This window comes from Marmota monax, unplaced genomic scaffold, assembly GCF_021218885.2.
Source record: "Marmota monax isolate L192 unplaced genomic scaffold, Marmota_monax_Labrador192_F-V1.1 WCK01_AAM20220418_F8-fsc00029, whole genome shotgun sequence".
NCBI classification, from domain to species: domain Eukaryota; kingdom Metazoa; phylum Chordata; class Mammalia; order Rodentia; family Sciuridae; genus Marmota; species Marmota monax.
In genome coordinates, this window is record NW_026693024.1 from 5,742,855 (window position 1) to 5,759,118 (window position 16,264).

Genomic DNA, 16,264 nt, shown 5'->3' on the forward strand with positions numbered 1-16,264 from the left:
ATTTGCTATCCATTCATAATTTAATTGAAAAAGATTTCTGGAAAACTAAGATTGGAAAGGGACTTCCTTATTTGATTAAAGATGCAGCAAAAATTCCTTCAGCAAATATTATTTCTAATGGCAAAAGCTTTCCCTTTGTAATAAACCCTAGGAGAAGATATCCATTATTGCTACTTTCATTCAGTTTTACACTGGAGAGCCTAAATTGGGTGCCTGTCACCTAATCGCCTTTGGAGTATGCACTTGGCATCAGCTAACTAGGATCACCACATTTTTATTTTGAAATAAATTCATATCTAAAACCAACAAGCAGCGAGGCAAGGTGGCACATACCTGTAATCCCAGCAACTCAGGAGGCCAAGGCAGGAGGAACACAAGTTTGAGGCCAGCCTGGAAAATTTAGGGAGACCCTATATCAAAATAAAAAATAAAAAAGGGCTGGGGATGGGGCTGGGGTTGTGGCTCAGCTGTAGAGTGCTCGCCTAGCATATGGAGGCCCTGGGTTCGATCCTCAGCACCACATAAAAATAGAATAAATAAAGGTATTGCATTCAACTACAACTAAAAAAATATATATATATTTTTTAAAAGGGCTGGGGATATAGCTCAGTGGTAGAGTGTCTCTGGGTTCAAGCCCCAGTACCACAAACAAAAAAGCAAGAACAACAATAAAAACAAACAAACAAAAAAACTCACAAAGCATCCAATTTAATGCAATAATGCAAGAATTCCCTAACTGCTCCACCCTATAACCAATTCTTCATAGAGCCAAGCTTTTTAAAAACACAGATCAGATCAGAGTGGCGCATGTCTGTTTTCCCAGCAGCTCAGGAGGCTAAGGCAGGAGGATCACAAGTTCAAAGCCAGCCTCAGCACCTTAGTGAGGCCCTAGGTAACTTAGTGAGAACCGGTCTCAAAATAAAAAATAGAAAAGGGCTGGGGATATGGCTCAGTGGTTAAACGCCCCTGGGTTCAATCACTGGTACAAAAACAACAACAACACCCCCCTCCCCAGCAGAGCAGATTATTGTTCACAAGACCCAGGACATTGTCATAACCTACCAGACTCACCTGCCTCTTCACCCCCACCTTTGTCTCTCTTCCTGTTCTCTGCATTTCGGTTCTTTCTGGTTCTCAGAGGTGTTTGCTCCTTCTACATCAAGGTCTTTGCACCAGTTCCATCTGGGACCGTTTCCACTGCCCTCTTGTTTAAGTTTGTCCTTCAGATTTCAGTTCACTAATTTAGGTATGTCCTAATCGAAAACGTAAAAACAATCTCCAGGAGCAAAGAACACACCTGGCACCCAGATACTGCTTTCTAGCATAATATTGCTTTTTTCATGAAAGAAACCAGGGCTCCTTGCAGAAGTGGCTGATTCTAGGACTAGAGCCGAAAATATACAAGATGAGCCTGGAATGTCTTATAGTGCCAGAAAGAGAGGAAATGCTCAAAATATACACCCCATAAGGATGGGTGTAATTCAAAGGAGCCAACTAAAAGATCTCCCACCAGGCACCCTGACGCAGGCCTCTAATCCCAGCAGTTTGGGAGACTGAAGCAGGAGGATCACCAGTTCAAAGCCAGCCTCAGCAACAACTAGGCACTAAGCAACTCAGTGAGACCCTGTCTCTAAATAAAATACAAAGTAGGGCTGGGGATGTGGCTCAGGGGTCAAATGACCCTGAGTTCAATCCCCAGTAACCACCCCCCCCCCGAAATAAATAAACGTAAAAGAGTTCCCAATGGCCAGAGCTGGAACAATTTGAACAAGAAGATAAATAAAGTAGTATGAATTATAATTCAAAATATAAAATAAATGTCCAAGAGTCTATACTGATATAAATGATTAATTAACTAATAAGTGGGGGAGAAGAGACAACTCTCTTATGCAAAAGAATTCCAAATTCTTTTGTATATGTTCTGCCGTGAGGAGTGTGGGTCCTCATTGCTTAAGTGTGGACTCTGACTCTGATGCTAAGAGCACAGTATGGAAAAGGGGGCTCAGGGATGTGTGGGACTGACAGGCTTGGCTGCAACCAGGTGATCAAGGTCAAGGTCAACAGTGATAAGTAATGTTGGTTGCTATGTGCCCTTGATGGGATGTGAGCATGGCACTGAACCTCTGTGGTCTTCCTTACCAAAACACTAAACCCCAGTCTAATCAAGAGCTGATATCGGACAAATTCCAGCTAAAGAGATTCTGCAAGCACTCTGCAAAATAACTGACAAATATCTCCCAAACTGTCAAGGTCGTTAAACAGAAGGAAAGTCTGAGAAATTGTCACAGCCAACATTAGCTTATGGAGGCAGGGGAACCACCTGCAATGTGACATCCTGAATGGAACCCTGGTATACAAAGAGAAAATTAGGTGAGGACTAAGGTTGTCTGAATAAAGTTTGGACTTTGGTTAATAATGTGTTGGGCACAGGTTGTAACTTGGTGGTGGACACTGTGCTTGGTATGCACCAGAGCCTGGGTTCAATCCCAGACACTGGGGGGGGGGTAATAACAATAATAACATATCAATATTAGTTCATTAATTGTGACAAATGAAACAAACTAATATAACATGTTAATCATAAGTGGAATTTGGGTGTGGAGTATATGGGAACTCTCTGCCCTATCTTTAATTTTTTTTTCTGTAAATCTAAATCTAAAATAAGAAAACATTAATGAGAAAACATCAACAATTCAATATGCCCCCCATACTGAACACAATATGGTATACTTTATACTTCCCAAGAGTAATTTAAAAGTCTGCCAAAGTATAATGGCAGGAACACAGGATTACCATTCTTTTTAAAGTAAGAATTAGGTCCACAGGCCTCTGTTGTATTATTCTTTATACTTTTTTTTTTTTATATTGAGGATTGAACTTAGGGGCATTTTGCCACTGAGCCACACTCCCAGCCCTATTTTTATTTTATTTAGAGACAGGGTCTCACTGAGTTGCTTAGCACCTCACTTTTGCTGAGGCTGACTTTGAACTCACAATTCTCCTGCCTCAGCCTCCTGAGCCACTGGGATCACAGGTGTGCGCCACCATGCCTGGCACTTCTTTATGCCTTTTTGAAAGTCAAGTATTTCACTTTTTAAGCATGTTAACTGAAAAGCAATCATTCAGAAGGAAAAAAAAATGTTGATTTCTCTCATGATGTCTGCTTAAAATTTTTTAAGCTATGAATTTATTTGAAAATACTTTTTCAGTGATCCTGCTTTGTTGGTTCCCCGGCAGGTCCCCTGTGCCCATAGGGTGATGGGCACTGTCTTTTGGAAAGCAGCAGGACAGAGTCGGCCTTAAGTGGTCGAGGCTCACAGCTTCTTGCCATTTTCCTTGATTAGTAATTAAGAATGTTTTTTCCCCTGACAACTTAATGTCTATCTATTCCAGTAGATTGTGAGCTGTCTGGGAGCAGGGATGATTGTATATATATTGATTAGTAAGGGGCCTGGAACACAAGTGGCCGGAAATATTCATTGAATGAATGAATGACTCTAACTTGGTGATGAAAAACCCAGGCACTAGAGTTACCTAGACCTGAGCATGAATTTTTGTTTCCCCAACTTCTGGGAATAAAGTCAGTTATGGTGCTTATTCCAAAGGGTGCTTTTGTGGACAAATGTGCTTACTTAGGAGTCTTTGTAAATGTTAGCTATAATTTTATTAGGTGCTTGTTGAATTAAAGAGCTTAATATTTATGAAGTGTTTAGAACAGTTCCCAGCACAGGGTAAAGGCTTCTTATTTGTGTTCTTTTTTTTTTTTTTTTTTAATGGTGTTGCTGACCAAATTAAACTTCATTCATTTTATTCAGTCTTCCACATTCTTTGGAGAGAAAAGGACTAAAATACATACTATAAATGTTCATTAGTTTAAAATACACCACTCTAGGATATGTGATAATTCAGCAAGGAACCCGGTCTGAACACCTTTGTAGTATTTATGGAGAAATAATGTGTACTACCAAAAAAAAAAAAAAGGGATCATTACACCATTGAAGAAAATGGTTTCAGAGCTCTTAGGTAATACCATTCATACAATATTAACAATCCAACTTTTCAAGGGGCTTGTTATCCATCTTTACAAACATTGGCTTTCAAAATTTTTTGACTTAACTCAAAATGTAAGAAATACATTTTGATCTAGTCACAATAAAATATATGTGTGTGTGTGTGTATATATGCACATATATACATGTATGAACATGTATAAGTACAATGGAAATTGATGAATTTCATGACACAATAGGTACCCTAAGTGACTTGTTGAATGTACTATGGTACTTTCCCTACATTGATTCCATTCTATCCATTCCCTTCTGTCTCATTTTAAAACTGTTAGTCAAGATCTACTAAAATGATCTAATGATCTACTCATGATTTGAAACCTTTAGCTTGATGAATGTATTGCTCTAAACCAGTCTTTCCAAATGTTAGTTTGTATTAGAATCTCCTGGGGGATTTGTTAAACAGATTGGCAGGCTCCAAAAGGTGGTAGGGTGAAGAATTCACATCTCCCATCCACCGCAGACCTGGAGCTTGAAACTTTGGCCTTGCGCGTACAAGGCAAGTACTTTGCTACTGAGCTAAATCTCCAGCCCCAAGTATTTATACTGCCAACAAATTCTAAGGTGATACTCTTGCCCTGGTCTGGGGACCACACTTTGAGAACTTCTACATTAGATAATATTTTTTATTAAAATAAATAAATAAGCCCCACTATGTGTTTTCCAATATTGTTTGGCCCCAGTTTTACTTTCAAGTTCATTTATACTTTGCTTTAGATTCGGTGCCCACCTGCTTGGGTCCTGAGCTAATTCTGGGTTTCTCTATTTTGGGCAGACCTGCTGTTCCTATATTCCTTACCAGACACAATGTCCACACTCATCTCCTACCTAGTTATGTACTCTTTCTCCAAAACCAGAGGGTAAGGAGGTTACTGGGGATGGTCTTGGTTAAAGATAAATATAATTAATCATCAAAATAATTCAAGGAAAAGTTATATTTACTGTCCCCCCCCACCCCAGGATTCAAAATAAGTTAGCTACTGCCGTAACTGGCATAAAATCAACCAAGTCATAGGAGTGCCTTGGACTCTTTGCTCTTTATGATTCAAGTCTTTTTTCTTTCCCAAGGTGGGGTGATGTTTAAAGCTATCAGTAAAAACTTCCTCGCTCTTACTCAAGCACTTCAATTAAAAGAAGACACAACAGATACAACAGATATAAGGATTCTTTCATAGAATCACCATCAAGTAAATAAAAAAGGGACTACAGTTAAAAATACTAAAACTAATTGAGACAGAAAAAGATGCTTAATTGTCAGTTGCCCTTTGGGTAGTGGTGGTACCTAGCTCAAGAGGAAACTGGTGAAATGTTAAGAAGTCTCAGAATTGACATCATTAGGGCAAAGAGTTAAATAAATGGTGTTTGGCTGGGAAGCAGCAGTGTGGCAGCTGGTTACTGGCTTCCATATGAAAGAGAGAAATGATACCCAGGACCAGGATGGAGAGAGGCAGGGAGAGGATGCCAGTTAAAATGGGGAAATTGACTATTTGGCCAAGAAAGGAAACAGCGGCTGAAACCAGGAATCAGATGTTATTGGTTGGCTAGAAAAGGGCGTTGGTATCCAATTTAAGCTCTCTGGGAAGGCAGAACTGGTTGGCTCCAAGTTCATAAAAGTGCCCAAGCATCTGAATTCATCTAATGACTGGTTCTCTATTTCTCTTTTTTGCATATCAGGTTTGCAATGTTCTTACTTTCTTGACTGAGATGGATAGATAGTCCACCAACTTTTATGGAATGGATATGCTATAACAAGAACAGTGATTTCTTTTTAGTCTCAGTGTGTTTAAACAAACAAACTTAGGTCCCTTCCTCATAAAAACCACAATTAAATTTTGAGTTTTGGAGCAGGTTGTGAAGATAGAGTATGCTTTTGGGATACAAAACTGCTGAAGGGACTCAAGACTCACATCTTTTCACAGCCACCCAAGCTTAAACTGCCTTTGGCTTGGGGAGCAGTGGTTGCAAGATTTTGGATTCTTTTGTCTTAAAAGTCCCATCCCCCACCTCCTCTTGCGTGCCTTGGGATTCAAATGCAGATGAAATGCAGATTATCGAGGGAGAAAGGAAGGAGTGGCCAGTTTGGCTGTTGAGTGGGGAAAGGAGAAGACCTCGAATTTAAGATTTTAGTCATTGTTCTTCCAAAATATAAAACGTCTGTGATTCCATATCAGAAGAGTCTTGGGTAGACTGGTTGTCGATTATCAGTTGTTTGGATATATTTGGAAAAGGTGTAAAATGGATTATGTGGATCTCCATCACTGGCTCAGGTCAGGTAAGCATTGGAGTTTATTGCCGGTAGATGTGTATTATAATTATGTGTGTCCTTCATCTCTCTTGTTGACCACTTCTATAATCTTTTAGAATGGCTATATCTTTATAAGCACATTCTATTGTACAATGTGTATTTTTGGTACAGTCTTCCTGATGTTTAGGGAATGTGATTTCGCTTTTCTCAATCCACCGAGAAAGTACTTTTGTAAAGAGCACCCACACACGTGGTCATGGTAACTACTGTAAAACTTCACTATTTTATAAAAGATGATATAAATTCAAAGCCACTCAGTGATATCGGGCATATTTACTTCAGTGATGAGCATCGATAAAATGTCGTTTATATTAAAAAGTGAGAGAGGAAAGCAGAATTTGCTTAAAAGTAAGATAAACTGAACTGATGAAATAAAAAACAAATTAAAATAGCATTCAGTAAACTAGTGGGTGTTTTAAGTGGAGGGCAGCCAGAAGAGCAGGTGAGATGAACAAAAGTGGACAATAGAAAACGTGGCCAACTTCTCAGTCACTAGTTGGGTACCTTAGTACTGGCCTTTTCTGCGTTGGTGGGAGCAGCTCATTGTTGGAGGAGAGAGGTGGTGGAGCTGAGTTTAGAGGTTGGCTTGTCCCAGCCTTGGTACAGATGCTACCAATGGTAATACTTTTAACGTGGATGACTACCCATGGCAATATACTTAATCCAGATAACCAGGATTAAAGGTCTAATGTAAATTGACTTTTTTGAGTTACCTGTTTTAGGCTGTAAATCGCCCCCTTCTGCGAGCGTGTGCGCGCACGCGCACGCGCGCGCACACAAACACAATGAGAAGAATCATCATTCTCTGTGTGTACTAGCTCAGTATCTGAATATGGTTGTCATGGATGGGCTTCCTTCCTACTTGCCCTCTCTCCTTGGGCAAAAGTGATAGTGTTTGAGGCTCTTTAGAGATAATATATTTAACATTTAACATTGAGTCCATGATGGAGCATCATGTGAATGCTTAACAATTTCTGTTCTGAAAGTGGCAATCAGTAGGATGGTCCTGGGAAAAAGAAGAAATACTCAGATTTATATTGATCTATCGCTGTATATAGGTTTATATGTGAGATGTATCTGTTCATTTTATATCGAGGATCCCCTTTTCTGTCAAGAGTTTATTTTGTTTGTGTGATTTTTTTTCTTTAAAAAACATCACCTGCAAGTATCTGAGCACTTGCTATAGTGTTTGTATGGGTTCTAATTGCTTTGAGACTTCTCAAATGTATAAAACCCTGCTCCTTACCTTCAAAGGGCTTGCAATTTATATCGATGAATTGCAGCTTATCATTTGTATTGATGCTTGGCATACCTCGGAAGATAATCGCCAAATGTAGCAAATAATGGAAATGCTAAATGAGGGGAAAGAAGTGCTCTTTGGAGGGGAGTCAGAGAATCGGACCCTTAGGGAAAGACGTCTGGACTGGCAGATGAGTTGGAGGCTTTGTGATTCAAGGAATTTGATAATGGGAATTGTGGGTAACTGGCTTTCTCGTGAACACTTAAATTCCACTGATTGGACATAACGACTTGTTTTGTATGTATAGGACGGTGCTACGAGCAGAAGAGTCAAATTGGAAGTTGAGGTCTAATTGAAGGTCATGGTCTAGAGATGCGGATGGGACGAAGAACGGATAAACATTAAAACATACTGAAATAAGTTCTGCAATGGAGCACGCATGGGTGCTTCGGAAGCTCCTGGAAAGGGGGTAAGTCTAGAAGACCATGCTTTGTGAAATGACGTCGGATCTGGGAATTCAAGGTTCCAAGGGGGCTTTCAGGCAGTGGGAGCCCAAGGTAGAGACACGCGCGTGAAAAGACGCGGCGATGATTTGACTTCTGGTCTAGCGTTGTCCTTGTTTCTGGGCGTGGGGAGGTCAGGAAACTCCGCGAGGTCTGTGGTTGTTAAAACGCTGTTCGGACTGGTTGGAGGAGCCTGGTGGCCGAGAGGTTGGTTAGGCTTGAGCACTAAGGAATGGGTGGCTGGAGAGGGTTCACTGGAAGAAATGTAGGAACTGGTGAAGGCTTCCAGATGTAGGGTCTGGGGAAGAACATGAAAAAAAAGAAAAAAGTCTCTGCAGGGCCCGGTGGGGGGAAGTTCCGCCGTATTTGGCGGGAGGGTTCGGAGTTGCCGGCTGTTTGGGGGAGTCCGGCCCGGAAGCCCCCTTTCCTTTCCCCACAGATGGTGAAACGTCTAGTTCCCCGCAGGTGAGCTCTGGCAGGTAGCCCTGCGAGCGGGGCTCACTTTGGCCATCTCCCCTGTATGCTGGGGGAAGGGCCGGCCCTTCAAACCTTGTGGCGGAGAAGGCTTGTCGCGTAGTTGTCCACACCATGCCCCCAACGAGTACCATCATTGACAGCTTTCTTCCATTAGAACCCGAACCTCCCGGGAGTTCAGATTCCGGTCCCAGCTCCCCTTCGAAGGAGGTGGACATTCCAAGAGGAACCCGAGGCCCGGCGCGGGGGAAGCTGCGGGCAGAGCCCGGGCAGCCGCGCCCTCGCGCCGCCCTCCGCGGCGCCGGACTCCCGCCCCCGGCTCCCACCCCCGGCCGGCGGCCCAGCCAGCGTGCCCGCCGGAGCGCGCCCAGACACTCGGGGGGGCGCGAGTCCGAGTTCCGGGTCTTGGCGGCGGCCTCCGGGGAGGCGGGCACGTGGTAGCGCTGGGGTTCCACCTGGCCACGCCGCTGGCCTCAGCGCGCTGGATGACTTGTCCGGGACTCGCGGACAGAGGCGGGCGCACAGAGGCGGCAGCCCCGCCGTCCCCGGGAGAGGCGCGCGTTAGGCGGTGCGGCCGCTGCCGTCGGGGCGCAGGCCTTTTAGTCTACAAGGTCCCCTGCCCAACTTCGGCTCGCCGATGCCTGTCCCAATGGGCACCACCGCCCTTCTCCTGGGTCCTCGAGGTCCTGGTCCCTTCCTCTCAGAACCAGCCTGCACCCACGTCTAGGCTGGTCGGTGGGCGGCGCCACAGTTGGGCCGACCCCCGCGAGCGGGACTCGGGGAAGCCAGAGTACCGCCCACCGCCTGGCCCCGCCCACAGCTCTTCTGGGCCCCGCCCACCACGCCGGCTCCTCCCCTTCCTGCTGGCTGGCTCCCGGCCGTCCGCCAGCCCGCCCGCCCGGGCCCGGAACGGAGCCCACTGCTCCCCTCCGCCGCCCCGCCCCGCCACCTCCCGGCCCCTCCCGCGAGGGCGTCCCGAAAACCCGGAGCGCGGGAGCGCGGCTCCGCCGGGCCGGGTGGCCGCACTGGGCATGCTCAGTAGCCAGGGCAGGTTTTTTGGTCGCAAGTAGGAAGCTTTTTGCACTACACCGGAGAGGGGGAGCCGCGGATCCGGCCGCGCCGCCTGCACCGCCGCCGCGCCCGCCTCAGCCCGCTTGGCCCCGCGGCGGGGCGCGATGAGCCCGAGCCCAAGCCCCAGCCGGCCCGCCGGGGAGTGAGCGCGGGGCGCCCAGGGCGCGTTGCGCAGCTGCTCCTGCGCACAACCCCGCCGCCGCCGCCGCCGGCCCGCACTGGCCGCGGAGTGGAGAGGCTCGTCCGTGCACAGCGCCCGGCGCCGGCAGCGGGAGCAGGAAGCGCAGGCCACGCAGGGACCCAACTGAAACAAAGTGTCGGCCGCCCGGCGCCGCGCCCGCCCGCGCGCCCGCAACTCCGCCGCCCACCATGGCTTCCGAGGAGCTGTACGAGGTACCTCCCCTCCCCCCGGACCCTCGGGCAGCCCCCCGTCGCCGCCGCGCTGCCCCTCCCCGGCCCGGCCGCTGCCAGCCCGACGGCCCCGCTCCGCCGCCGGCGCCCGCCGCGGCCCCTCCCCCGCCGCGGCAGCAGTTTGCTGGACGGGAAATGTGTGCGAAGGGGACCCCGAGCCACGCTGCTCCGAGGGGCTCGCGGGCGGAGTGGGGGCTCCTGGAGTTGTCGGGCCGGAGGGGGGTCCCGGCCGTGGGGAAGTAGCGCTGACATAAGTGACTTGCTTAGACTGAGCCCGAAGTGTTGGTGGCGTGGGCAATGGGAGTGAAGCCCCTGTGGGCGGTGCAAGGCGGGTGGTGGTGTTTTTCCTGTCCATTTAATAAAGCACTTGGGAGAGGGTTTTGTCTCTGGTGGGGGGGGGGCAGGAGAACCAAGGCAACTGTCTGGACTCTACTGCTAACTAAAGCGATGCAAAATATCGCACCGAAAATGCTAAACGGTGACCACATGCTTTAATTAGGTTAGCATTGTGGCCAGAGCCAGGAAATTTAAATTTAACGCCGATACACCGTCGCCGCAGCGTTGCAAATAAGAAAGGGTACAATCAGAACGCTAAGTTATGGGCGGTGGGTTTGCCAGCTTCAACTTCCGAGAGTTATCCATTTGGATCTTTGGGCATGTTTCGTATGTCTTGATTTAACTTCTTGATGTAGTTCAAAGTAGACTTGCTGAGACTACAGAAGTGTGGCAGGCATTCTGTTAGTTTGGATAGATGGTTCTCCTGCTTCACACGTACTTGTAAATGCATCTTTTTAAGAGCCTTAAAACTTCTGGATATTCTCTACACTCATCTCTATGGTGCCTTTAGGGACCTGGTGTTTAGGGACCTGGGTGTAAGCGTCTGTAACATGTAGAGTCCCTTGGCCCTAAGTGATCCTTCCAAGGTGTGGTGTCTTCAGATTGTTTTTGCTATTGTCTTGGAATGGAGCTTTGTTGACAGTGATAGTCTTTAGCAACTTTTTTGTTGGTTTTAAAAAGCAAGTGTTTGTAAAGTTATCCAGAGGAGGCTGCCTTCTGTAGACTAATAGTAGGTTGTTGCCTCTCCCTACATTGTGTGTGGTCAGTGTGCCTTAGCTGGTGCTGAAAATGTTCCATTATTTTCAACCATTTTACATACTAGTTGTGTCCTAGTGTATTCAAAATGCTCTTAGATCCTTTGAGGATCTAAGCTTCCTTAGAAGCTTCCCTTCTAGGAAGGATAAGTGTTTTGTGTGGGGAAGGCCCAGAGTGGAGGCTAGGATGAACGCTTGAGGTTTTACCAGCAACGTTCTACAGTGGGAAAATACATAGGATGAAGTAGGAGGGATTTTACTTTCTGTATTAGATCATTCTTGGGTAGTTTAGTCTTTGGTGTTCACTCTTGCATTTGGTTTTGTGATTTTAAGTAATGGGTTCAGTTGGTGTTTGGATGAGAGTAGCACCTTATACATAAGTTGTATCTATGCCTATAAAAATGAACCTAAAACAATGTATTCATCACTAGTGCTGCTTAATTTATTCTCTATTTATTCTCTATCTTCAAGTTTCTCTTCTACTATTTTTCTAGCAGAAATTACTTATAAGTAACAATTAATACTGTTTTGTATTCATTCAGCGTGTTTATTGAGTGCTTTATGGAGGTTCTATTGTGCTGTATGGAGGTTCCATTGAGAAGATGGAGTAGTGAGAATGTTCATGCCCTCAAGGAGCAGCTACTGGGGAAGAAATAAGTACATTGCAAAGAAATGATGCATCTGCACATTTGAACTTTCCATTCTGTTTTTTTTTTTTTTTTTTTTTTTTAAATTGTTGTTGTTTGTTTTGGTAGGTTTTTTTTTGGGGGGGGGAGTGATACGTGTAAAGAGATATAGCATGTAGTAAGTGCCTAGCGGCCAGTATCTTTTAGGCTATTAGTTCTAACTTCTTGTAGTGAGCACTGTGACTATACTACTATTAATTCTCTCTCTCTCTCTCTTTTTTTTTTTTTTTTTGGTACCCAGGATTGAACTCAGAGGCACTCAACCACTAAACTGCATCCCCAGCCCTATTTTGTATTTTGATTAGAGACAGGGTCTCAGTGAGTTGCGAAGAGCCTCTCCATTGCTGAGACTGGCTTTGAATTCCTAGTCCTCCTGTCGTGGCTTTCCAAACCACTGGGATTATAGGCGCGGGCCACCCGGGTCGGCTGCTATTAAAAATTGACATGTAAAAGTTTTGCATTGTGGTTGAGAGCCTGGATTTGGAATTAGACTACTAGTTATTGAATTCCAGCAGTGTCTCCTTGGGTAAATTAGCCCTGAATGCCCTGTTTCCTCCTCTGTGAAATTGGGATTAGTGTTTCCCTGGTAGAGCTGTGACGTTTAAATAAGAAAATACATAAAGTATATCCTACGATTCCCACTGCAAGCACTTAGTAAGTGATGATTGTTATTGTATGGTAACTGAGGTTTTTATTGTTTTTCCTCACTGAGTCCTGTTTTTCTTTGTAAATTCATAGAGTTGGATTGTTTTGATCAAGGCAGTCTTATTTGTGGGGCAGTGATGATATAAAACTGTAAATGAATACTGTGGTCCTACAGGCTGGGAAGAACACCAAGGTACTTTTCTGGACAGCTCAAGAGACATAGTGGCCATGTTTTTTCCCAGTTGTTCCCAGATGAAAATAAGTTTCATGTTTGGCCTGAGGTTTCACAAACCTAAGGGAATGTTGAGTCTCTAAGTTCATGGCATGGTAGAAGGATGGGTACCTAACTTAACTGGTTAGCCTTTATTTTCCCACCTAAAAGGAAGTAACCTCCTGTGTTTAGCATGGCCCCTGGTATATGATAATATAACCTTAGAAATATTTAAATGGTTATTGAAACTATGCTTTGTAAAAAACAATAAGGGAACGAGTCCTGGAAATGTTGGTGGTCCATCAGTCTTGCAAATTTTGAAGTGTTCTTATTAGTGGAAGGATAGAATAGATTCACCTCCCGTGTTGCAGCAGGTTTTTGGTTCAGCATAGATAAGAACTTCAGATCTTTCACAAAAAGGCCAAGCAAGCACCTTTTATTTTAAATTTAAAAAGTTAATCTTTCAAAAAAATTAACATAAGATTGTGTTTCTTATGTATAACAATGTTTTGAAGTCTATATGCATTGTGGAATAGTTAAATCTAGCTAGTTAAGAAGAGTAGTATCTCAATTATTTTGTAGTGAGAACAGTTAATATCTACTCAGCATTTTTCAATGATACAGTGTGTTATCATTAACTGTAGTCACCATTGTTGTCTAATAGATCCCTTGAACTTAGTCCTCCTATCTAACTATAATTATGTGTCCTTCGACCATCATCCCCTGAACTTACCCCCCCATCCCCTGCTCCTAACTACTCCAGCCTTACCACTGTACTATTCTCAACTTCTGAGCTCAGCCTTTTTAGATTCCACATATGAATGAGTTCACATAGTATTGGCTTTCTGTGCCTGGCTTATTTCTCTTAATATAATGATTTCCAGTTTCATCTATGTGGTCACAAATGACAGAATTTCTTCCTTTTTTATGGCTGAGTGGTATTCCTCTATGTATAGAAACCATATATTCTCCCTTCATTGATGAACTCAGGCTTGGCGCATATCTTGTTGTGGTCAACAGTGTGTAATACACATGGGAATGCAGGTGTTTCTTCAATATTGGTTTTATTTCCTTTGGTTATATACCCAGTAGAGGGATTGCTAGATCATGTGGTAGTTCTGTTTTTAATTTGTTGAGGAACCTACATACAGTTTCCAACAAAAGTTGTACTAATTTACGTTCCTACCAGCAGTGTGCTAAGGTTCCTTTTTCTCCACATCTTTGTTCGTGGTTGCTTGTTATTTTTTTGCATAGCCATTATAACAGGAGTTTCATTGAAGTATCGATTCGCATTTCCCTGATGATGAGTGATGTTGAATATTCCTAATAAACCTGTTGGCCATTTGTGTGTCTTTTGAGAAGTGTTTATTCAGGTCATTTGTTCATTTCTTAATAGTTTTTTTTTTTCCCCTTGTTTTTATCCCTGCTTTGAATTGAGCTCCTGCGTAGTTTGGTCATCGACCCTTTATCAGAGGACAGCTTGTGAGTACTTTCTGCCGTTCTGTAGGCTGCCTCCTGCTCTTAGTTGGTGCTTTCCTTGGCTGCGAAGAGATGTCTTAGTTTGCACAGACCTACTGTGTTGCTCCTGTGTTTGAAGTCATATCAAAGCAATCATTGTGCAGAATGACGTCTTAGAGGCCCCCCCCCGTGTTTTCTTCTAGTAGTTTCATAGTTTTGGGTCTTACGTTTAACTCTTTAATTCCTTCTAGTTGATGTTTTAATATGGTGAAATGTGAGTTTATCGTTCTTCTGAGTGTAGACAATTCGTTTTCCCGACACCATTTTTGGAAGATCCTATCCTTTCCCCGTTGTGTGTTCTTGGCACCTTGGTTGAAGATCAGCTGGCTGTAAATGTTAAGCTATGTTTTTGAGCTTTCCAGTTTGTCCCGTTGTCTTGTCTTTTTATGCCAATACCTTGTTCTTCTGGTTACTGTGATTTTGCAGTGTATTTTGAAGTCAGGTGGCATGATGCCGCCAGTTTTGTTCTCTTTGCTCAAGACTCTTTGGTTATTTGGGGTCTTTCATGGTGCCACCTAAATATTAGGATTGCCTTTTCTGTTTCTGTGAAGCAGAGTGCCATTGAGGTTTCGATGGAGAGTACACTGAATCTTTATTAGCTCACTTTGGGTAGGATGGACATTTTAACCATTTTATTGCTTCCAAGTCATATCTTTCCACTTATTTCTTTAATTTCTTTCACCAGTGTTTTACAGTTTCCAGTGTAGAGGTCTTTTTCTTCAGTCTGTTCCTAAGTATTTTATGTCATTGTCGTTATCATAAGTGAGATTTCCTCTCTCAGATAGTTTGTGGTTAGTGCATAGAAACACTACGGATTCTTGTTATATTGGCTTTGTATTCTGCACTTTACTAAATTGGCCCTGATAGTTTTTTGGTGGCGTCTTTAGGGTTCTTATGTATAAAATAATATTGTCTGGGCATCGTGGCCCATGACTGTAATCCCAGTGACTTGGAAGGCTGAGGGGGGAGAAAAGGACTGGACTGGAGATGTAACTCAGTGATAAAGCTGCTGGGTTCAATCCCCAGCAGCCCCCCTGCCCCTCCCTCCCAAAAACCAAACCAAAACAACAACAACAACAACAACAAAAAACAAGAATCACATTGTCAGCAAACTGGGAGAGTTTAATTTCTTCCTTTCCAATTGGGATGCCCTTTATTTTTCTTGCCTAATTGCTCTGGCTAGGGTTTCAGTACCATGTTGAGTAGATGACGGTGGCATCCTTGAGTTGAGTAGAAGATAGTGGGTTCCAGATCTCAGAGGAAGAGCTTGCGTGTTTTCCCCGTTCATTATGATGTTATCTGTTGTTGTGTTGAGGTGCATTCTTTAATTTGTTGAGGGTTTTTGTCATGAAGGAATGTTGAATTTTGTCAAATGCTTTTTCTACACCTGTTGAAATGACCGTATTTTTTTGTCCTTCATTCTGTTAACATGATGTATCATGGCATGGCAAACCATCCTTATATCCTAGGATGAATCCACTTTATTTTGATTTTTATGGATAATCAGCTGTCAAATTGGGTTTGCTACGACTTTGTTGAGGATTTTACATCTGTGCTCACCAGGGATATGAGCCTGTACTATTCTTTCTTTCTTGTGTTTCTGGTGTCAGAATACTGGCCTTGTCATGTGAATTTGGAAGCATTCCTTCCTTTTCAGCTTTTTTTTTTTTTTTTGAGAGATTTTAGAAGGTGGTGTTTGTTCTTTAAATATTTGGTAGAGCTGGGCGTGGTGGCTCACGCCTGTAATCCCAGCGGCTGGGGAGGCTGAGACAGGATGATCGCGGGTTCAGACCCTGTCTCTAAATAAAATACAAAATAGGGCTGGGGATGTGGCTTAGTGGTTGAGTGCCCCTGAGTTCAATCACCAGTACCAAAAATAAATAAACAAACAAACAAATAAATAATTCATAAATGTTTGCTTTGATGGGACCCTTTTTATCCTGATTCAACCAGTATTTTTATTTAGTGTGTTCAGATTTGCTGTTTCAAATCCAGTCTTGGTAGGCTATATGAGTCCAGGAAGTCGTTTCTTCTAGGTCATC

The 16,264-nt window shown here is 43.9% G+C and overlaps 1 protein-coding gene across 2 annotated transcripts in view; it reads left to right on the forward strand.

Annotated features, from left to right (window-relative positions):
* Positions 1-8,036: 8,036 nt before the first annotated feature.
* Positions 8,037-16,264, forward strand: part of Cdyl (chromodomain Y like) — a 179,726-nt gene continuing 171,498 nt past the window's right edge. Inside the window, exon 1 of one of the 2 annotated variants that reach the window (XM_046453463.2) lies at positions 8,037-8,081. In XM_046453463.2, the coding sequence (XP_046309419.1) occupies positions 8,052-8,081 (30 nt within the window). In that variant the 5' untranslated portion in view covers positions 8,037-8,051. Of the gene's footprint in view, positions 8,082-9,632; positions 10,054-16,264 lie in introns of those variants that run through there. The other variant, XM_046453464.2, reaches the window with a different exon arrangement.